The sequence below is a fragment of the Leishmania mexicana genome, chromosome 30 (assembly GCF_000234665.1).
Source record: "Leishmania mexicana MHOM/GT/2001/U1103 complete genome, chromosome 30".
Lineage (NCBI taxonomy): Eukaryota > Euglenozoa > Kinetoplastea > Trypanosomatida > Trypanosomatidae > Leishmania > Leishmania mexicana.
In genome coordinates, this window is record NC_018334.1 from 797,314 (window position 1) to 820,122 (window position 22,809).

At 57.7% G+C, this 22,809-nt stretch overlaps 5 protein-coding genes across 5 annotated transcripts; all 5 read right to left on the reverse strand.

The window, feature by feature from the left end:
- Nucleotides 1–833: 833 nt before the first annotated feature.
- LMXM_30_1730 (conserved hypothetical protein) lies at nt 834–1,976 on the reverse strand (the record flags this gene model as incomplete). The annotated part of the gene is made up of 1 exon (XM_003877644.1): nt 834–1,976. One exon carries the CDS (start codon nt 1,974–1,976, stop codon nt 834–836), a length of 1,143 nt encoding a protein of 380 aa, XP_003877693.1.
- A 2,463-nt stretch (nt 1,977–4,439) lies between these two features.
- Nucleotides 4,440–5,693, reverse strand: LMXM_30_1740 (conserved hypothetical protein; the record flags this gene model as incomplete). Its single annotated transcript, XM_003877645.1, has 1 exon — nt 4,440–5,693. The coding sequence occupies one exon, from the start codon at nt 5,691–5,693 to the stop codon at nt 4,440–4,442; it is 1,254 nt and encodes a 417-aa protein (XP_003877694.1).
- A 3,422-nt stretch (nt 5,694–9,115) lies between these two features.
- LMXM_30_1750 (nucleosome assembly protein-like protein) lies at nt 9,116–10,339 on the reverse strand (the record flags this gene model as incomplete). Its single annotated transcript, XM_003877646.1, has 1 exon — nt 9,116–10,339. One exon carries the CDS (start codon nt 10,337–10,339, stop codon nt 9,116–9,118), a length of 1,224 nt encoding a protein of 407 aa, XP_003877695.1.
- Nucleotides 10,340–15,172: 4,833 nt separating this feature from the next.
- LMXM_30_1760 (hypothetical protein, unknown function) lies at nt 15,173–16,300 on the reverse strand (the record flags this gene model as incomplete). Its single annotated transcript, XM_003877647.1, has 1 exon — nt 15,173–16,300. The coding sequence occupies one exon, from the start codon at nt 16,298–16,300 to the stop codon at nt 15,173–15,175; it is 1,128 nt and encodes a 375-aa protein (XP_003877696.1).
- Nucleotides 16,301–18,714: 2,414 nt separating this feature from the next.
- Nucleotides 18,715–21,777, reverse strand: LMXM_30_1770 (hypothetical protein, unknown function; the record flags this gene model as incomplete). The annotated part of the gene is made up of 1 exon (XM_003877648.1): nt 18,715–21,777. One exon carries the CDS (start codon nt 21,775–21,777, stop codon nt 18,715–18,717), a length of 3,063 nt encoding a protein of 1,020 aa, XP_003877697.1.
- Nucleotides 21,778–22,809: the final 1,032 nt, after the last annotated feature.

Genomic DNA, 22,809 nt, shown 5'->3' on the forward strand with positions numbered 1-22,809 from the left:
CGACAAGCGAGGGGGAGTGTTCGTTGGGTGCTGCCGGGAGAGGGAGGTGCCGACAAACCGTGCACCCGGGGAGGGAGGGGGAGGGAAGCGAGGAGACGTCATACAAAGGAGAACCGCGTCGGTGGATTTGCATATCCGGTGAGGCAGCACAAAAACGAGTTGGGGGACGGGGAGGAGGAGGGGCGATAAGAAGGGGTGGTGCTGCACCGAAAAAACAGACAAAAACAGAGAACACCAGCCAAGACAAGCGGCACAACGAGCGAGGAGCGTGACGAGAAAGACCGAGGTATATCCGTGGATGCGCTCTCGTGGTGAAAAGCGGGAAAGGGGTGGGGGAAGCCATTTCGCGTTCGAGAGTCACTGAAGATCCCTCTCATCACGGGAGCTGGGCTCGTATTTATTGGGCGTTGGGGCTCCCGCTGATCGTTGCCCGCCTCGGTGTTTGCACACCGGTGATACAGGCTGCGGTGACCACATGGCTCCCGGCGAGCATGGAGTTTGCCGAGGAGCAGTGGTGCAGTGCATGCTCCTGATACAGACGCTACTGACTCTTTTCACTTCTGAAGGGTGCTGCGCGCGCGAGGGAATCACTGGCGAGCGTCGACAGCGTGAGCGATGCAGCCTGGGTGGTGGGGAGGAAGAGTACGGCACGATGCGCTCTGGGGGCTGTTATTCAACCCCTGCCCCAGGTCTTCTGTGAGGTTCTCAAAGGAGAACCGCCGTTGTACAACGTTTGCGAATTTGCTTCTGTTCGTGTCTGCACGAGGGATCGAGGTCGCCCTGGTGGGAGAGCCCACTGGCGAAGCCGAAGCCTCACGTCGGCGGCCGGCTCCTCAGAAGGGTGCCACCTCGAAGCTGCGGTTTTTCTTCCTTCCGGATGCAGGGGTCCTCGGTGGGAGCGTGTTTTCTCGCTGATAAACGGCCGATTCCTGAGGAGAGAGACCCTCAAAGGCAGACTTCTTGCTGCGACGAGACCGGTTTCCGCGAAATGGTGTGAGCGGGGAGAGGAAGCGCCACAGCGGCGACCGCGGGGAGCCACCACCTTGAGTTATCTGGATGTGCAGAAGGGCGTCATTTGCGGGGTTGTGGTCATAATCAGCACCCTGGCCGTACACTTCTTCAGCGGTTTTGCGATGCTTGCGTCGTTTCTCGCGGCGGAGTTCTTGCAGGAGAGCCATCTCGCGGCTCTCACGGAGCTGCTGCTCGCGGAGAAGCGCAGCCGCAGTGCGCGCGTCTATCTCGCTTTCCTCTGCCGTAGCATTGCCGTTCATAGCGCCATCGCCCTGCTGCTGCTGTTGCCCTGGCGCTGGCGCGGAGTTTTGCAGCGGCGTCGGTGGTGCCGTCCCGCTACCACCTCTCCTAACTTGCGCCTCCTCATTCGCCTGCCTGCTAAGGAACGGTGCCACACTCGCTGACGTAGCATCTTCGTTGAGGTAGAAATCGCTGTCGTCCTCGCTGGTCGTGTGGTGCTGAATTTCCTGCCCATCAAGCAGCATCTGCATCACATCCGGACCTGGGTCGGCACCCTGCGGTCGCCCGTTCGCAAGAAGTTCATCGAGTGGCATGCGGGCAATCCTCCGTGCCTCTTCATCAAGACGGCTGTTCTCCTGCTCGTCTGCTAGTTCAATCTCGAGATTCTGTCGCATGGAGTTAACGCCACGGCGGCTGCGCAGCGTTCGTCTGGCGCTGACTTCTGGCCGATTTGGGAGTTGAAACGCAAGCGACACCCCCTCTAGCGCCTCGCCACGCTCAATCAGCAGCAGAACGACGTCGCGAAGTCGCCGTTCACGCCACTGCTCCTGCTCCTGCCGGTGCCTCTGCCGCGCCAGCTCCACGCGCTCCTCTCTTTCGCGGTAGAAGCTGCGTGCTCGAGATTCATTCGTGCAGACCCCGAAACAGACAAGGGCGACGGCAAAGAACACGAATAAAGCGAGGGTGACACCTACACCGATGGCGACAGAGGTTTCAGATGACATATGAGCAGCCGAGCCTGCGGCTCAGATCACACTGCTTCGTGCGTCGCTAGAGACTAAAGCGTGTGCGCACAGGTCTCCACTTTTGTTGTGCCAGTAGCACGCGCTGCCTGAATGTATTCGTGCGACTTGAGAGGGCGGAGATACCACTACAGCAAAAACAAGAATGAACAACAGTTTTAAAACAAGCTCACACGCTCACCTACGGACACAGGGCGCGTGCGTTTGACAGGGAGACAGAGTGTGTCTGTGTGTGTGTGTGTGTGCAGCCAGAGGACCAACCACACCTGCTCGAAAAAAGGGAGGAGGGGTGGTGGTGGTGGGACGAGGAAGGGGCCAAGCCGCACACACTGCACGCCGCTTAAATCAATGGGGGACAAGTCGTATACCCTCGTGTTGGTCTTCGCAGAATTACCATTGGACAACCATGTATGGGACACAATGGCTACCTGTGCACGCCCGCACACAAAGGATACAATGATATATATATATATATAAAGGCCACTGATACCCCAACAGCAACAGCACACAAGTACAGATGAAAAAAAAATACGCACACAACAACAGGTATACATATATATATAGATGTATGTATACTAGACGCGCAAGGACCCCAAGAGGAGTGCAGGAGGAGAGCGAAGGACGCAAGGGCAAGTGACAAGCAAGAGGAGGAAGAGGACGAACAACAAAAAACAAGCACGTCCAGCTAGCAGCTCTGACTACCCACAACACCCCAAATGAATCAGCGGCGCAGAAGGGGACAGACACCCCTGCGACACCAAAGAAAGCGCACGATCGGGCACACGCCAAAACACACACACACACACACAAAGTAATGATGTGAGTCGAATGGGCAGTAGGCGTACACCGCCAGAGCGCACGTTCTCTTTTTCTGGTTATTAATGAAGAAGTTGTTTTCTTCGCTTGGACGAGACTTTGTGATAATAGAAATAGGGACAGCGAAAGAGCAAGCGAGAGAAGCAGCAGCAGCAGCAGCAGCTATCGAGGCAGACGACGAAGAGAGGTGATGTGGGCTGGTGCGATGGGGCGAGCGGTGGCCCAGGAACACGGAGAACGGAAATGCCCCGTTGGAGGCGAGGCTGCTCAGGCACAGGTGCAGACAGAGAGATACACCACTTTCGTAAACAACAACAAACAACAGGGTTTATATAGAAGCCCGACAACAAGAGATAAAAAAAGAGTCTGTGGTGTCTGTGTGTCTGCTTGCCTGGCTTCTTCGTTCATATCCCACGTGATGACCCGAAAGCCCACGAGGAGGAGGGCACACGCAGAGGGTATTCTTGGACAGGGTACGGGAGGGGTGGGGTAGGGGGGAGAGAGGGATGGACAGATCCCTGAAGTCAATTTTGGGTAGCAGGGCAAATCACGAGCGTGCACAGAGGCGAAGAGAGAAATCAGATACGTATTAGCGCGTTGGCAAGGATTAAAAGCAAAAGAAAAGCTCACGCTGAGGTGGGGAGGAGAGGAATCGACTGCTGCTCAAATCTGGAGACACTCACGCAGGGTAGACACACACACACACACACACACCGTCACGCAAAGCAGAAGTCGGGGCCCTTGCTTGTTCGCAGTACCAAAGAGGCGGGGGAGAGAAAGATAAATCAAGTGGAAAAGGCGTAGTTGACAGACGCAGATGCCGATGCTAGATAAACTGTTCTGCACCACGCCTGCCCGTATATATGTATGCGAGTATCAGCGCAGGCAGGGGGGAGGCGGGGGGGGCGCCGCGGGAGTCGAATGTGGATGTGGTACGAAGTGCCGCGCGGACTTACGTTTCTCTATTTGGGGGTAAGCGCAGCGAGGGGGGGGGAGGAAAAGGAGAGAAAGAATGTCAGCCTTCTTCGTACGCGTAGGCTTTTGGCCGTGTGTATGTGTGCGTGCGTGCGGATATCGCCGCCTTTGGGGGCGGAGGGGAGTAGCCTTGTCAGATCCGTGGCACAACTGGGGGACGTGCGTGCGGGGGAGAGGGAGGGGAGGGAGTGGGTGGATGGGGGAGGCGGTGTTGGATGAGCAGAAAGGAGAAGAAGTAGTGAGAAGGTAACGAGAAGCTTTGTTGCACGTCTGTACAGGCGCAGGTGGCACATGCTGGGTTACTGCACTGACAGAGAAACGCATGCTGGCGGCGCAGAGAGAGAGAGGGAGCACCGCCGGTGCAAGCAACGGGATAACGTCTTCTGTCAGGGTGGTGGGGTTCAGTCGTGGAGACCATTTGGGACTTTCTTGTGGAGTCGGCGCCACAGCCTTGCTGTGCACTGTTAAGCCGCAGACAGCGAGGTGATGGCAGCAGCGAGTAGTGGACCACATCAGCTCCTTTTCACACAAGCGAACGATAAAGGGGCCCATCAACAGCTGGAGTTTGCTTTGCATGCCGACCGTTTTTCTCGCTCTGTGTGTGTGTGTGTGTGTGATTATGTGTCTCTCCCACCCATAAAGTAGGTAAGACGGCTACTCTGTATGCACAGGAGCAGTTCGTGGAACATCTCGCCGCCGCCGCTGCCGCTCTCGAACAGCTCCAGTGCTCATTGATGCTCCGTCTGAGCCTTGTTCAGCGTTCTTCATCGCCTCCTGTAGCAGAGCACGCTCCCCGCGCAGATAGTCCAATCGGTGTACGCGCTGAGACACCATTGCGTATTGAAGAGGTAAAGGCGAGGACGCTGATGATGCGCCAGCGGCTCTTGTTAGTCCCGCCGTAGCCTCAGCGCCGGCCTGGCTTCCGCCTTCGTCTACCACCGCTTCCAGAGCGTCCAGCAGAGCGTTGGAGAGTATGTGGTATCCGTGCAGCTCCATCCAGGCCAAGAAGTTCCACACGTCCTGGAAAGATGCCACAGCCTGCGTAGGGGTATTCGACTTTGAAAGAGAAGGTGTCACAGTGGCACCTCGCTGAGCTGCTTTAAGGAGGTGTACAAGGAGCTGGTGAGCATCCGTTGGTGATGGCGCAAAAGAGTTAGAGCGTCTACTGGTCTCCTCGTCAGCTGGTGACGACGGTGCTGTAGAGACATCGACGAGGGGGTCCTCAGCAGATGGCGGTGCGTACACGCCGCCTTCTTCGGCGCAGAAAACCAAAATGTCTCTGGCGCGCTGCAGGCGTGTGGATGGGGTCGAGGACGCAGGGGGAGTCTTGGCGATTTCGACGATGGAGTGTCGAAGTGCGGCTGTGCGGGAGGAAGGCAAGGAGGTGGCGCAGATGCCTGCACAGCTCAGTGCACACACAGCCGGTTCATTATACTTGTTGAGCTGCACACCACGCAGCACTGCGCTAAGGTGGTGAGGCTTCCAGGTGCCGGCGCGGAAGGCGGCTGTCAGCATATCTTTCCAGTCCTGATCGCGAGGGAGGGTGAGAACGAGGCACAAAAAGAGATCCGTTTTCGCCTTCCGTTCCGCATCTTCCGGGGTCAGCTGAGGACGGTAGATGTCCATCTTCAAGTCGTCGTCGTCGCCTTCACATGTGGCGCTGCCGACGGTGGCCGCGGCCGCAGGTGTTGTAGGAGGGAGAAGGCAGCCATCGTCACTGCTGAGTTGACGGTGCAGTGAGAGAAGCGGCATGCATGCCTGCTGCGTAATCGAGGAAACGCGGACAGCTCGCACAGCCGGATATGGTGCTGATGGTCGGCACGGGAGGAGACGTAAGGTCGCTGGAAAGAGCCGAGGGTGCGAGTGTTGACCCGATGAGCCCCTCGCACGGAGAGAAGTCGCCCTCATGAAGCCTCGCCTATGTGTGTATGTGTGTGTGTAGCTGCGAGTGGAGCAAGCGGCAGGACGCACTCCGGTTGCCGGTGTAAGACGGACATGCGAAAGGGTTTGATAGGAGGAGGGGTTCACATACCCGTGACTCAAAAGGAGGCAAAGGCGAGGAAGGGAGCGGAACGAGAGAGAGAGTCACCACTGAGATAAAGTCGATTGTTGGGGAGGTGAGGTGGGGTGGGGTGTATGCTTGCCTGAGGTCCATTCAGAGACACCCTCACATACAACGCGATAGAGTACAGGTCTTGGGGCTACCAACAGATTATGTCTCACACCCGTCATCACGTTCACGGCTTACATCAAAGAATCCCTCCTCCCTGTTACAAACTCTGCTTTCACTCTCTCTCTCCCCACAGCTCACACTCAACGCCCTCGTTTACGGTGAGAGCCGGCGACGTGGGGTGAGAGAAGAAAAGGAAAGATACAGGCACACACACACACACACAAACACTTGGATGTGGGGGCCAGAGCCGTGTGGGGGAGGCTCTCACCTCGAGAGACTGAAGGAAAATAGACACACAAAAAAAACAAGAGCAGAGTTGACATGAAACGAGAGCCGTCGACAAGCCGCGCACGCACTGCAACGCACACACATGTTTGGTCGTGCGACAATACGCGGTCGACCGTCTTCAAGTTCTGCGCCCGCATCAATGAAGGGCGTGTGCGTTCTGCATCCGATGCAAGGGAAAGAGAGGGGAGGGACGGGGATCACCACTGCTCGGCTGAACAGCGAGATATCCACCTCGGAGACGGCAGACAGCACAAAATTGAAGCGAAAACAAATTGCGCCAGAGGAGCGCCCACCCCCCTTTTACCACCGACGTGCAAGAAGAGGCCTTCCTCTCCAACGTGCCCACTTCTCTGTCGCAGCGCATCAGCCATAGACACACGCGGTACAGAAGTGCGCCGACTCAGCCATCTGAGCGCACGGCCCCTGCTTCGAGCTCTACCCATCCCCGCTGTGCATGCTGCCACCTGGTGCGTCCCCCCCCTCGCGGTGGCCCAGGCTCTCCCACCAGTGGGCAGCGAGGGGGGACTCGTGCTGCATGTGCAATGTGCTCTGCCAGCTATGAACGCGAGACCAAACTTGTATGGCGGCGAGGAGCTTCTCTGGGGACGCCCCACGAGGTGCTGTTGAGAAAGGTCGTATGGCTTTTCTAGAGGGAGGTATGCGTGTGGAGGGGATCGATAGGCATTCAGGATGAACACTGTGCCCTCGGCTGGATACGATACACCGGCATGATGGCGTTGATAGTGAGTCGCGTTGCTCAGAGGTGACAGGGCGTAACTGGCGCACACTTTCACCGGTGGAGCTGCTGCAGTAGTAGACGGTGAAAGGTTCGAGCGTCAGCGGGCGTGGTAGAGAAGTGAGGCGCTGAAAAAGCGCAGCGGCAGCCTCGGTGCAATAGATGCGCGTCCTGGCGAGATGGATGCTGGAGTGGGAACGGCTGCCGCTGACACTGAGGCGCTACACCTCCCCGGCGATCTTGGGACAAACACCGCTGCATCAGCGTCATCGTCGAGGTACGCAGCACCGGCGCACTGGTCATCACCGCTGTCCGTGGGATAGAATTGATTACACAAGCGCGGGACGCTCGGAATCCAGTGGTGACCGACTGGCACACGTGGCCGAACTAACGCGTGGCCCACAGTGTCTCCAGCGCCGTCTGCAAAGACGACTCGACTGCTCCGTTGCATAGGTAGTTGAGGTTGGACCTTCTCTAGTGAGCGGGCTGAGGGGCGGCTCTACCTACATGATGGACTGACTATGCTGCGAGTGATGCCATTGATATTGGCGTAGGACTGAAACTAAACACGGGTTGAAGCGGTGTGGCAGACACGTGAACATCAGCACAATGCTGCAGATCATGATGAAGACGGTGGCCCGCGCGGAGAGGCTGTGATACGTAACGCGCGAAGAGAACGCTGGGTAGGGGGCTCGATCGTGGACTGGTGAAGGTGGTAGAGCCGGTAGGCTCAAGATAGCGCACCTCCACCAATGCAGTGAGCGCCGCAACAGACACGTCCTTGACTATCATGGTGACCGACTCTTTACGCCCGTGTAGGTCCTGCTTTGGTATGCGAGTGTCTGCCTGTGCAAGCGCACGACAGACAACCCAGCTCAGGAGGGCAGGTGAGAATAAGGATAGGGAACGAAAACCAAGTCCCCACCCCCGTAAAAACGAAAAGTAACACCGAAGCCAACGGGGGATGCGAAGGGAGGGGGGGGGGAGGAGGATGGAGCGCGCGCGCGAAACAGCGAAAGGAGTTGGAACACCAACACGCTTTATATCCCACACCACTGCGCACTTTACGATATCGTCCGGACATATACAGCGAGAGAGACACACACACACACACACACACACACACGCACGCGGGTTTTGGAGTTGGGTGTGGCCGGCGCTGGACGCAAAGGGGTTGGGCTGTTGAAGAGAGGGGGAACGCGGAGACTTGTGTACCCGGACAGACCGCTCAGACAGATGTATGTCGAGCAGCGGAAAAAAAAATCTGCAAGAAAGAGATACAGGACGGGATGGGCGCAAATGTGTGCATATCCGGCTGTTCAGGAGCGTGTGAGGGGTGCGGGCTGTTGAGATGACAAAGCGGGGCATCGACCCTGGTGAGTACACGAGAGCCGCACCACTACGGAGGATGTGTGTCTGCGCCACTGTAATATGCAGACCCGTTCGGCTACGCTGCAGGTCCTGAAACAGTCCAGTAAGGGCGAGGGAGGGACAGAAGGCGGGAGTAAGAAAAACGGGGAGAGGCACAGATGCGACGATAGAAGGTGCCCAGTCCAGGTCTGAGCCGGTGAGGATATAGCGAGCATCATGATCATCGGGGACGGATATGAAGGCGGCGCGTGGGGTGGAGGAGTGGGGAGGACTTTGCCTCTTCAGAGATTGGGGCCGCGAGTTTTACGATGGCGGAGAGAGAGGAGGAGGAGGCAGCAGGGAGTCGTTGCTGCTGCCATAGTCTCGCGGTTACCTGTAGATTGCTTGGCCGAGCACAGCTCAGGGTTTGTTTGTATGGAGGGCCTTGAGCGCGAAAGAGGACACGGCCTGCGCGGGCATGTCCACGAGAGAGAGAGAGGCGGAAGGGGAGGGGATAAGAGCAACATGCAACGCCGCCACTTCACCTGGGCCACGTCTTCGGGGGTTTATCTCACGTGAGCGCCCGCATACGGGACCAGCTTATATATTTGTGCGTGTGTGTAGCGCAGGGGTTTAGTTAAGAAAAACGCTGCTTGCCGCCTCCTATATTCGTGATCGCGCCGTGCCTTTAACGAAAAATAGAGGGGAGGGTGTCATCATGGGATTGGGGAGGGAGAGGAAGAGAGTAAGTGAGGGTCTGAGAACTATGCCTCTCTTGATTCTCTACTGCTGCTTGCACTCCTGCTGCGGAGGCTGCTGACCTGCAGCACCACCACGCCCGCCACGGCCACCAGGCGTAGCACCACCGCCGCGCTGACGGACGATGTTGCGGAAGTTCGATGCGCCAGCTGGCGCCTCGTCTTCGTCATCGTCTTCGTCCTCGTCCTTCTCCTCGTCCTCGCTGTCGCTCTCCTCATCCTCACTGTTTCCAAAGCCGTACTGCTCGCGCAGCTCCTTGCCGGTCTCCACCACAGCTTCGCCAGTGTAGTAGAAGATGGCGCGCGGCACCACCGCCTGCGTCAGCGCCGTCCCGACCTCGACGTCCATCTCCATCTCTTGCTCGAGGAAGTCTTCATCGTCGCCATCCTCATCATCATCATCCTTGTCTGGGTTGGGCGGGGAGAAGAAGTTGAAGAAGGACTCGCACGGATCTTCGCGCTCCACGACACGCATCTGGCCGGTCTTCTTGTTGCGCTGCTTCTTCTGCTTGACGGTCACGGTCAGGTTCTTCTTCGAGGACTTCCAGTTGATGTCGCAGCCAACCACGTCTGTGATGCGCGGCTCGCCGTGGTCCTCGTCGTACTCGGTGTGGTATTCCTTCGTGAGCGTTTCATTTGTGAAGTAATCGTTGGGAGAAAAGTGGAAGACGAGGCGGTCGCCCTTCTCCGGGTCACCCTCGACAAACCCGCGCTCGATGTCAGTAAGGTGCATGAGGGCGTCACGGTCCTTCTCAGTAATCATGCTGTTCACGGCTTCCGAGTTGCTCATGGCGGTCAGCCAAAACGCCGGGATGCCGCCGGACGGGCTCGCCGCCGCCTTAGCCAGTGCGCTGTTCTGCTTCTCATCCACCGGATCGACAAACTTCACACCCTTCTTCGCCGGAGCAGCATCGTCCTTCTTCTCCGGCTCGGTGGGCGCCGCCGTGCAACCAATGCCCTGCAGCTCCTCCTCCGTGATGTCGCGTGTGCCCGTGACTATTTCCTTGCGAACAGCGAAGAGCTTCTGGTTCTCTGCGGCGCACTCGTTGGCCAGCGCCGCAATCTCAGCACGCAGGCGCTGGCGCACCTCGTAGTACTCCTTCAGTAGGCCCTGCAGCGCGTACACGCGGCGGCGCTCTGCGACGGTCATCTCTGTCATGACGGCAACCATGTCCACCTCACTGCTGCTCGCCTCCGAGGTATCGGTGGCGGTGCGCGCCATCGGGTCCACGTGCACCTGAGATGGCATCGTTACCGGTGCTGAAGTGATGGGTAGGAGGCTTGGACAGTCGAGGAAAAGGGAAAGCTGAGGCGCCCAGACAAGAGGTGCTGAGCGCGTAGGACGGAGGAGGAAATCAAGAGAAGAAAAAGAGAGAGAGAGCTGCAGACGACAGAGAGGGGAAGGAGGGGGCGCAAGAGAATGGCAAGAGGTGAGCAGATGAGAATGGTGGTGGTAGCGGTGGTGGGGAGGGATACGATGAGGGACATAGGCAAGCCAGCTCTGTGCTGTGTGGGCAGGAAAAGGATATGCGGGCGCGATTCAAATCGCACCACCACTCCATCGGCGGTTGCACACGTCCCATCAGTATCCATCGGAGGCCCTTTCGGGTGGTCCGGCATGTCTCGCACCGACAGGGCAAGGGAGGGAGGGTGGTGGTGGCGGTGAACAAGTGCGCACACGTACTTTGTCATTCACCTCCCCCACTCCTCTTCGAACACAGAGCCAAGTTAGGCAACGCATCAGCTTACCGCGAGGGTACATGGTCCTACGGTGGATGGTGACCGCTCCGAATAAGCGGCAGGGTCGTGGCGCCCTCGCCGTTTGACAGACCATCAGGCTCTCCACACAAATGAGGAGCACCTCTGATATTTTTCTGGCTTTGTGCTCATTACTCAGCAGGCGCGTGTGCCGAGGACCGTCAGGGTTCGCCCATGCGCGAGCGAGCGTAAGAAGCAGAGAAGGGAAGAACGCCTCTCGGCCAGCGAAGATAAGAGAGAGAGTGTACAAGAAGATCTACAGCCAACTCACGTGCAGGTCCGCATTGACAGGCCACATCAGGAGGAAGATGCTCATGCGCCGGAAGGGCAAAGCGAGAGAGAGGGTGAGGAATGAGCACAACGCAGCGGGACAACACGCGATCATGGGCGAGGCGGAAACACTTGCGTATCACTCCAAGCAACGAATATATATATATATATGCATGTAGGTATACACACGAGAAGGGCGCTCTACACACGCACGCGCATAGGGGAAAACGCAGACAAGTCGAAGGACGAGGGACAAAGCAGCGGCGAATCAAAGGATCATCTAGACACCTACTACAGATATATATATATAGAGAGAAAGGGAAAGCATGGAGTAAGCGGGGAAGGGTTTGGGGAGGGAGGGGAAAGGGAAGTCGATCAAGAGACACAGCACAGGAGTGCAATATACATATATATATAAAGGTAAACACACACACACATCAATGAGAGAGGGATCACAGCAGTGCTGTTGATTCGCTTCCGATGCACGCACACATGTACCCCAACGAGGACACCTAGCAGAGGGTGGGGGGGGGACAAAGCAGAAAAAAATAGGAGAGACACCGATGGGATGTCTCAGAGGTATCCTGTAGGCGCAGGCAGACAACGTCATACTCGTTACATGGCCGATGTAGACGAGAAGCGAAGGGGAAAAGAGAGGTGGGGGGGGGGAAGAGCAACGCGAGAGCCGGGGGAAACTACGGGGGAAAATCACCTGGTGAGGACCGGGTAACGGGGAGAGAGAATGGGGGCAAGGAAAAAAAAGAAGGTCATCACTCTGTTGAGGGGTTCCATCACCACCCACTGGTCTGTGATGGGGGACGTCACAAACCTTTTAGACGTCTCCAGGTAGGGGGAGGGGGCTGTCTTCTGTGCTCTGCCCCTACGGAACCGCTGCTTGTCTTCTCGATGCCCTCTACCAAAGCGCAGGGTCCGCCCTTCCTTATCCACCATATCTCTTACCCGGGGGCTGGCGTGATGGCGGTTGGCCGGGATGGTGCTGGACTGGAGCGCACACACGAGGCAGTAAAACTAGTTGCCATCTTCCCCAGCAAAGGAGAGAAGACAGGGATCCGCCAAGCAAACATACGCACACACACACACGCGCACACAACCATACAAAGAGATAAAGGAAAACATCAACAGGAGTGAAGATGAGCCATGTCAAACCGGAAGAAGGGAGCGGGTCCTACCGTCCTCACGCGCTTGTATGGACGTACCGAGGAAGATGGGGTGAGGGTGAGGGTGAGGGAGGGGGGGGGTGCAGAGGTGGTGAGGCAGTTGTGTTGCACAGGGGGGGGGGCAGCACAGCTCACCGTGGGGTCACAAGAAAAGACACAGTTGCGCGCTTATGCATGGGTGCTTGTGTGCGGCTGACGCAAGAGTGTGCGTGGGGTTTTCAGGATTTCTCCCTGCTCAACCTCCCTCCATCCAGCACCGCCATACCATGGTCGCACACCTGAGATCCACACCTACACTTATACGGTCAAGCGCTCTTAGTTACAACCGTTGTCGGGACGAGCAGGACGGAGAGCGAGTAGAGATAGAGAGAAAGAAAACATGAAGATCAACACACCCGCGCGTACACACACACAGAGACAGAGGGGAGAGTAGCTATGAGGCAAACCCGCAGACACACGCAGGCATTCCGGGTCGAGAATTCAAGAGAAAAGGATAGGAAGACGCCACACGTGTACGGGGCATCAACACAGTCTTTCATGCTACACAGCCCTCCACCTCCATCAAAGGCGGTGACGTGGTGGTTGCTACACCGTCGAGTGCGAAGGACGGTGCTGCGTGAAAAGCACGCGGAATCGGAAGAGAGGGAATCTCCAGGTGCGGGTGGGCTCCTCTGCTGTGGAGCTCAGCTCACTTTATTCGTCTCTCTCTCCGCGGTTCTAGCATGTGCCAGGGAAGCCAACGGGTGATGAGAGAGGTGCCACAACGCAACCACAGCGCTGCGGCCGCACAAAGGTGTGTGTGTGTGGGTGGACAGTGTCAGAAGGAGAACGAGAAACAGACGGAGGGCAATCAAACAGTCGCAACGGAGGCGTTTGAAAATTCGAAAATAAAAGAGGCACGAGACGAGTGCGGACTCAGGGAGGGCCATCCCACGTACAAGAAGCAGCGAAGAGAAGAGGGGAGGACACCGCGCCGTGAACCATCCACAATCGACAGGTAAGCGAAAACAACGAAAAAGACAACAAAGCAATGGAGAGGGGAGGGGGAGGGGAGGGTGAGCACACGGTGTACAACACGCCGATAGATGGGGCGCATAGCACGCACACACAATCATGAAAAACCAAACAACAAACAACAAAAAAACGGATGTGAACAAGAAGAGGGGAGCGGTGAGAAAAGGACCTTTAAAAAAATTCCCCCACCCCCATGTTTTTCCTATACGTATACACATATATATATACACATATGTGTGTGTGTGTTGTACCATGACTACGCATGCACGTAGAGCCCGTATTATGGTCACGGAGGGGGGATGGGGGAAAGGGACTGTACATGAGGAATGACACGTAAGCTATAAGACACACAAGCGTACATGGCACAGAAACAATACACACACACAACGACAGAGAGAGGAGGGACCGTGGCAGGCGTCACTACAACCAATGGAAGAGGTCCGAAGACCCCCATCATTCCTGAGTACATATGGGCTATCATATAGAGACAGACAGAGGGATGGAGAGTGAGAATGTGCCCGGGGGGCGTATAAATGCGCACGCGTGCTCGCTGTCCCAACGGACACAGCAAAGCAGTAACGGCAACAACGAAGAAACAAAAAACAGTATCCTTATGTGCGAGCATGTCTTTCTCTGCTTTGCTCTCACGCTCCCTGCTAGGCCACGGCGCGGGCATGAGCGCGCATATGTGTGTCTGTGTGCAAGCACTCCCGCGTCTTCGCCAGCGTGAGAAAAAGGGGGAGAGATATGGAAGAAAGGAAAGGGGGAGTTACACTGAGGCCATTGAGCGAGTCAGCACATTCGCCTCCATCGGTCCAACATCGGGCACGCGTGCGGTCGTGCCGCGCACACCGAGGCCATGCCGGCAGGAATAGAGCGCGCCTTTCCTACAAAACAGTACAGATGCGTCCCTATATGCCGGTGCTTGTGTACAGGCGAGAGTGCGGGGCCGACTGCCCTTCCAGCTTCCGGTCGCACCGGATGGGGACATGAAGGGGGCTGTGTGGGTGAGGCTTACTCTGTAGACACGGGCAGTGGAAACAACGAGAGAGGGGGCCACAAGGTCACTGCGGCCCGTTCGCAGCCAAAACGGAGACGAGAAGGAACACTCACAGGCAGAGCAAAGAGCGCGCCTCCACCGGTGCAGGAAAAGAAAGGCCCCAGCGTGTCCCCCCCGGATCTCGTCGCACCGTTGTGCACCGAGAAAAGCGTGCGTGGGATGCACACAGCGAAGAGATGAGTGGTTCGCCTCCCGCATGGACCGGTGCACTCACTCACTGGCGTGGGACGGAGGAGGGGAGGGCGGAGAGGGAGTCCGCAGCACTCACACTGCCCAAGGAGCGCCTTCACGCTAGTATACATAGATGTATACATGTATAGGTGTATACTGGCGAGGGTGGGGGTGGGGTACACATCAGAGAGCGGAAACAGAGAAACCAAGAAGGAAAAGCCGACACAGAAAAGAAAGGAACACACAGCAGAAGATTACGAGCGTAGAGAGAGAGCATGGGAGGCAAGGCAGAAGTCAGAGGTGGCGATGGGGAAGCATCAGAGCGGAGGGCCGGTCAAATTGTCAGACGATCACCATCGAATGGGACTGGGATAGATACAAAGAGCGCGAGAGAGAGAGAGAGGGCGGGGGAAGATAAGGGACGGGCGCGTTGACGGGTAGACACGGACCTTTCTGATTCATCTCTCCACCTCCTTGGAAAAACAAAACGAGAGAAGGGATGGACTCGATACATAGACACCGGGAGTCTATATATATATATATAACGCACAAGGGCAAACACAGGCATGGGCACTCGCTCTGACCGTTGTAGGGAGCATGCGTATGAGAGTGTCTGTACCTGTGAGTGCACTCACCTGTACGGGACAGACTGGCCGTAGACCTCCTCAGACAGCGTGCGCCGGTGAAGCAGCGCCGCGCGGCGGTCGGCGCGCTGCTCAGCCGTCAGGAGTAGGGGGTCTTGCGCAAGATCTTGGTATGTGAAGGGCACCCCGGGATGCGGGAAGCTGACAGTTGGCGCCGTAGTTGGCGACAACGCCTTTTTGGAAGTCCCCTTGCCCTTCTTGTACTTCGGGATACTCTTGCCGCTGTGGATATCCGACAGCTCGTCTAGCGTCATGGTAGCCTGCACGACAGCAGGGACTACCACTCCGGTCGGAACCGCGTTGATGCGCTTCTGCAGAACGCTCATGCGGTACTGGAAGACGCTGCTGATGTACTCCGCTTGAGGGATGGCGCGCGTGCAAAGACCAGCTACGATGTTCGCCACATTGGCATGCACAGTCGGCGAGGCGACAGTTGCAACGGTGGGGCTCGCCTTTTCCATCTGTTCCAAATCGCCATCGTTCAGAAGATTTGAAACCAGGTCATTCATCCTCACCAGCACCGGTGCATGCGGGCTGCCGCGCTGCCTGCGCAGGTACTCACGCTGCTGCATGCGCATTGCACTCACCTCTTTCGTGGTCCAGGTGAAGTCGAAGACGTCGCCGCGTGGATGGTCGACCTTGGCATTCGCTTCACAGTCGGTGCTCACAGAGACACCCGCATTCTCTGCTGCCAGCTCGTTGTCGCCGCAGCTGGCGAGGGAGTCTGCTCGCTGGTTCGGCGAGCGTCGAGTCTCGTCCGCCTGGCGGTAGAGGCGATGTATCGGCGGCGGAAGCACAACCACCTTCTTGGTTGCACGTTCTGCCATGAACGGGACCATGATGCTGCTGCGGCACAAGAAGCGGCGGATAGCCGACAAAGTGGAGACAGGGGACGGCTGAGGGGAAGCGTGGGTGTCATCCGTCACCGGTGCCATCGGCGCTGATCCTTTTGCAAGAGTGCACAGCGTCGCTACGGGCGCTTTCGGGGTGGGGGTAGCGTGCGTAGCAGATGACGTCGTAATCGCCCACTCCTCATCGATCTTTACCGGGGATGTGAGCGTTCTCGGGCACGTAAAGAGCTGGGACGTCCCGGAGGAGGGGGCGGCGCACGCCATTTGTGAGAGCGAGAGAGTGGGCGGAGAAGAGAAGGTAGAGCCGGCGAGGCGGGGGCGTGGGTGGGCAGGGGAGGCGAAGCGTAGAGAGGTGTGCCAAAGTTCGTGCGTGTCTACGTGTGTTGATGTGTCTCGAAAAAATTCGACACGTGAAATCGACACAGCGGGGGAGGGAGTAAGTGAGGAGGAGCAAGACACAGGGGGCAAAAGAGAGAAAGCATAGGAAAGTGTTGGCCGCAACAGAGAAGGCACAAAACGGCAAGACGCGTTAGACTGCAAGAGAGAGAGAGATGGATGGATACATGTATACGTCTGCGAGCGCGTGTGCGCGTGGTGTTAGCACTCGCGCCTGCCGTTATCTATTCCTGACAATGGACGTGTGGTAATGGCTTAGACGAGAAGCGGTAAGGAGAGACAGTAGAAACGGCAGAAATCAGCATTCACCGCGGTGACGTGATGAGGGGGGGGGGAGGGCTTCGAGACGAGGAGAGCGGGAAGGGAGGCTGTGGTGCGTGGGGCGAGGCCAAGACCACTTGCCAGTCTCTCCGTGGCGCGCTCTCACACCGGTCTCTCCCTCCCTCCATAAGCGTCTCGATGTGTTTGTATAGTGTCGACGGCTTCAGATGTACCGGAAGGAAATGAGCACGCCGAGAAAAGGTTCGTGCCCGTGATGAGGGAGTGCAGGAAAAACGGCGCGCAGAGCACCAGAGAGAGAGAGAGGAAAAAGGGTAGAAAGAAAAAGACCGCGGCACGATATTGCAGGCGCACACACATACACGCACACGGACAGACATGGACAGACTCACGCACCCAACACAGACAAACACCGATACAAAAGAACAAAAGAACGCCAGTGAAGAGAGAATGGGGGGGGGTGAGTTTAGCATTACAGAACGCACTAGCGCGAGGAAGGAGGACGACACATTTATACATACATACACACACATACATATCCATATATATATATATATATATGTACATGTGCTCGTATGCCAACACCCACACAGAAAAGATGGAGGAGAACGCAATGGGGGAGATTGGTAACAGGGGCGTCGACTAAGGTAACGGTGGTGTTTGTGTGTCACTCGTGTATGAACAGCCCCCCCCCCTCCTCCCCCCACACACACATCTACACACATATATATATATATATACATATGCATACACATATACATGAACGAGAGGGAGGAGAGGGGGAAGGGAGGGAGAGTAAGAGACGAAGAGCGAGAAAACAAAAACAACAACGTCAAAAGTGAAATAGATCGCACACACACACACACATACATACACACATTACACGCTCATACACACACACACACATTAAAATGAAAGCGCTGACGTGAAAAGATAATACTAATAAAAAAAATAGGCGACCGAGGCGTGGAGGGATTCAAAAACGGAAACGCACGCATTACGCACACACACACACGCACGAGTGTGCGAGGAGTGGCGAATTCGGATGCGCACCACAGGTGCCCGAACACTGGAAAAAATAAGAAACGTGAAGACGCCAGCGGAAAACTGTGTGTGTGTGTCTGGGTGGGCTGGGGGGGGGCACATTGGACACCATCGAATGGATGGGTGCAGGATGGAAATCTCCAAGAGACAGAGCGCAGGTCTCAGACTTGCTCGCGTGCTCGCTCTCTCTCCCTCTGCCACGCGTGCCCACAGACGCGCGGCCATTTTACGCGTATGGAGGCGAAGGCTGCAAGACAAAAGGAGAGGGGGTAGAGCGAACATTAGGAGAGAGTCAGAGAGCTACAGTTGCTTGCCATGATACACACACACACCCACACAGACACACAGACACACGGAGAAGCATACGCACGCACTAAATCACAAGCGAATGTACACACCTTTACACTCACATCACAACAAAAAAACCCGAAGAAAAAAATACAGGCAGGTATGCGCTTACGTGGATTCCTCCGCTCACGTGCGTGCGTGAGCGACAGTCAGTGCGAGAGCACCGAAACAAAGGGAACACAAAGAAGGGGAGAGGGGGAGGGGGGATGAAAGCGCGACCTCCCGAGACCATTGACAAGTGAACAGGGAATTATAGGCAGCGGAGCAACGCAACAACAGCGACACAAAGAACCCGGAAAACAACGACGAGAGAGAGGGAGAAGGAAGAGGAGGAAGGCATACCAAGAGAGAGAGGGAACAGCACCTTGTACCGCCTTGCATCTGAAAGGGGACAGGAATTAAAGGCCAAACATGAAAGCTGATGCGATACTTGCAGAGGAGTCACACCAAACGAATACATACAGACACACTACATGGCGAGCAGCTAAATACACACGCACAGAGGCCACCAGGGAAAAAATCAACAGTGTGCCAAGCCACGCAGAGGGAGAGAGAGCGAGCGAGCGAAATACAGACTACGGGACAAGAGAGACCTGAACATGCTGGCTTCTCTACCACAGCCATTTTCGTTCAACAACAAAATCTAGCGCCACAACCACAACCACGCACGCAAGGGAGAGTGACATGAGTGCCGCATGACCAGCACTCAGCACATAGCGGTTGGATAGAGTGTCACCGTTGCGAAACTGTAGACCCGCCCTGCCGCTCGCTGATACACCAGACAGCTGCAGCCCAGTGCACACCAGCGCAAGCACCAGCGCCATCAACACCGCTGCCTTCGCATAAAACAACAGCTTGGTCAGAACGCGCACCTGCTTGCAGTACAGGCGTGTGTAGGACTTTCGAGCGCGCAGCAGAAAGAGGTCGATGGTGCGCTCGCCGGGAGAGTTCTCCGGGAGCACGTAGTCGGCTAAAGGCAGTCTGTCGTCGCTGTCCAGTCCGCGTTCACTGTCGCTGCCAGGCCAGTTGCCGGGCATCGACACACCCGCCGCATTCCGCTCCTCCGCGGTGCGCGCCGAGGAAAAGCTCTCCTCCAGCATGCTCTGGCTCACGATGCGTCGGTTCCGCGCAAACATCCAGTCCGTCGTCGCCGACACTGGCATCAGCGGCTCCGGGTGGTGGCCTCTGGCGGGCAAAGCACCGGGCACCGCCGGGACCCACATTGGCGCCATCGCACAGCCAATGCCGCTGCCAACACCGCCGCTGATCGCAGGCGGCGGAGGGGTGCTGCGCTGGCGGGCATCCTCTCGGGCCGCGTGTTCGCCGCTGTTGGCGTCCCAGTCCTCGTCGCTGCAGCTGCCGGCGTCCAAATGCGCGACGCCGGCTGTGCCACGCGTGGTGGTGCTAGGGGGTGCTGCATTTCTCGGACCGTGCTCCGGCTGAAGGTAGTATCCCTCACTGTACGGCGACGGGTGGCGGCCCATCATAATGCCGGGCACACCCACGCTGCCGCCGCCGCTCGTCCCAGGCACCGTCATCCCGCCGGGCTTGTAGTATGGTGGCACAAGCAGCATCGCCGCGGCGGTGGTCGAGAACACTGACTGGGGGGTGTGCGCCGCTGATGGCTGCTGCTGCGGCGTCTGCATGGTCGACCGTGGGGGCGCCGTGGACGGGGAAGTGGACGACATCGCGGATGCGTCGTTCGCTGTGGCGGCGGCGGGCTCGTCGGTGGTGTGACCAGCCTCGGTGCCAGCTTCGTGAGGTGTGCGGGGCGCTGCGGGTGCTGGTGCCGCTGTGAGCGGAATGGCCGCCGCCACGGCCCCCTGAGCGCGGTACAGGATCTCCATCGCCACGGAAGCGTCCGCATACAGCGCGGCGCGGAGGCGACGAAGCTTGGCACGCTGCACAGGGGCCATGCCTGCCGTGACCGCTATGAGGACGACGGCAAGCAGCATCCAGGCCTCGGCGAACACCAGGAGAATCGCAGATGGCGTGAGGCACGCCGGCGTCCCTGTTGCGCTGCTGGGGAAGCGAACATTGTACGGGTACACAACCATGTTCATGGCTAGCTGTGCCCTCGCGGTGAAGCGCATAGCACCTATTGCGTACGCGGTAGGCTCGTAGACGGTGATGTCGCATATGAGTACTTTCGCAGCCGTCGCAGAACCTCGGGAAGGGCTGCTGGGTGGACTGACGGGTTCTTGCCCGCACCTGTGCAGTAGGCTGGCGGGGGCTATCACAACGTAGTACCCCGTCTTGATCGCCGCGCATGCCGTGAGGTACTCGGCACAGGTGCGCATGAGGGGTTGGTACTCACGTAGCACATTTTTAGGGTCCGCGCTCGTAATAAGGTCCGCGGCGGAGATGATTTTCGAGCTGCTTGCGTCGGTGCCGTCTGGAAGGTACGCAGAGACGTCGGCATTGTGGATGATCGTGAGGTTCAGCATAGGTACCATGTTAGTGTCGCTGTCGCACGTGAGGGTGAGGGCGGCTTTTGCCCCCTGAGGGACAGAGCTGTGGAGGACGATGAGAACGTGGCTCGCATTGCCGCCATGCGGCGCCACAGCAGCGGGGGGCGCGCGCGTAGGAGCGTTGTGGCCGGGAGCATCGCTGTGCCCAGGAGCAGCAAGAGGGGGATGAGAGTGTGGCTCTCTTTCATGAGCGCGCAGGCTTTTTGAGACATTGTCCAGGCCACTGCCTCCGCTTCTCCAGCCGTGGCGCGCGTGGAGAGACAAAGCAGGAGAACTTGGGCCACGGTTGCCGGGAAAGGTGCGCCGGCCGATTGCCACGGGGGCCGCGATGCTCTGCAGCTGAGGCACCGGGTGTGTTGTTGCTGCTGGTAGATGAATGTACGAGCAGGAGCTCACGCGGGCCTGATCAATGCCGCTGTATGAGAACAGATCAGGGAACGGCGCATGCATGCCGTCGGTGATGGACCGCATCCACCCAGAGACCTGTCCCGCGGTGATCGTGTCGCACGCGTGGCTCTTGAACACGGTGCAGGGAGAAAACTCCGCATACGCGCTGATCTGCATACCGAGGACCCCTTCGATGCTGCGCTTGTAGACTGCTGAGTCTTGTACATCCGTGACGCTGCGTGTGAAGTTCAAGTACGCTGTGCCGATCGGCGTGAAGAAGGAGCCGAGCAGCAGCCCCATTGCCGCCATGAGCACAAATAGGATGAGCGCGTAGTAGGTGCGCACCCGCTTGTCGGGGCTCGGGGGGACCGGAAGATCGAGGGAGATGGCGGGCGCGGCCTGGGCGACAACCGCGGCTGTCGTGGGGCTGGCTGGTGCGCCGGGGATGGCGTGGGGCTGGTGGGCAGGTGCGCCATCGGTGGGCTGCGGCATCATGCCCCAGGGTGCGTACACGACCGGCTGATGTACGCGGAGGAGCCGCTGCGGTGGGTAGGGGGCGATCGGTGACGCGACAGACGGCCCCGGCGCCGCCGCCTCTCGCGGTGAGTGGAGAGAGTCATCACCGACATACCGTTGCTCCAGCGGTCCAGGATGCGCTAGTGGCAGGATTTGAGGCGCGTGCGAATCGTACTGGTGGTAGTAGTAGCATAGATGGGCCTGCGGTTGTGCGGTGCGTGTGCTGCTTGTGAGAAACGTAGCATTATAAGGTGGGGGAGTGGTGTCTTCCGGTATCGGAGTCGAAGATAACAGTGACATAGATGGGAGTGGGGTGCGTGGCGAATGGGAACTGCAAAGCTGAGCTGACGTGTTCCGCCCCCTCGACGACAGACAGTGCTAGTATACAAAGGCGTGAGGTGCACGGAGGTGGGGAAAGGGATGGGGCTCTGCAGAAGGCGTGTGGAGACAAAAGGCAGCAGAGGGCAAAAAACGGCAGCCACCTTGCTTGACTGTCCTTGGTGTGGTCGTGATGGGGAGTACAGCTGATAGGAGAAGTCGAGTTAAGCGGGGGAGTGCCTGTCGCCCGTGAGTTGTTGCGGCGGCCGATGGGAGTGGGTGCGAGCGAGCAACACGAGGCGGCGAGAGAGGAGAGGAGTAGCATAGATAGAGGGACGATAAGGGAGGCGCGTACGGCAAGAGAGAAAGGTGAACGCAGTGATAATGCAGTTGCTCTCTACGCTTCATGCTAGCCGAAGCTCTAGCGTGTCTGCTGTGCAGTTGTGCATGGGGTAGGCACATGAGAGCTCGAGCGAGCCAAGGCTGTGTGACATGGCGCAGCGGCGTCAAGATCGCCATCGATTCTCCACGCGAGTAGTTGCGAAAGCTGCCTTTCGACTGTTTGCGCCATCGTAGGGGTGGGTGGGTGCGTCGCCGCTCCATTTCTGTTGTGCGACGCGGCGCCGGTGCTGTGCACTGAGGGAGCTTGCGAAAACGAAAGGAATAGTAAAGGTGCGCACGCAGGCGACAAAATACAGCGCGAGGTGGCGCCATCCTCTGACACCGCGTCTTTCCGCCATTACCCGTTCACTTGCTCTTCCGCTGCCCCCCCCCATTCCCAACGAGCCTGACTTTGCCTGCCGTTGGGCAATGACGCAGGCGACTTACGTTGTCGGCAGAACGCAAGGGTGAAAAGAAAAAAAGCGGGGGTGGGATAAAGGCGAAAAAAGGGATACGATGCGCTCCTACAACATCCAACACACACACACACACACACACACATACATCTGTGTGTGTGTGTGTTTGTGCCTGTCCAGGGAGACAGAGGAAGTGAGGGAGAGTTTGCGCTGATTT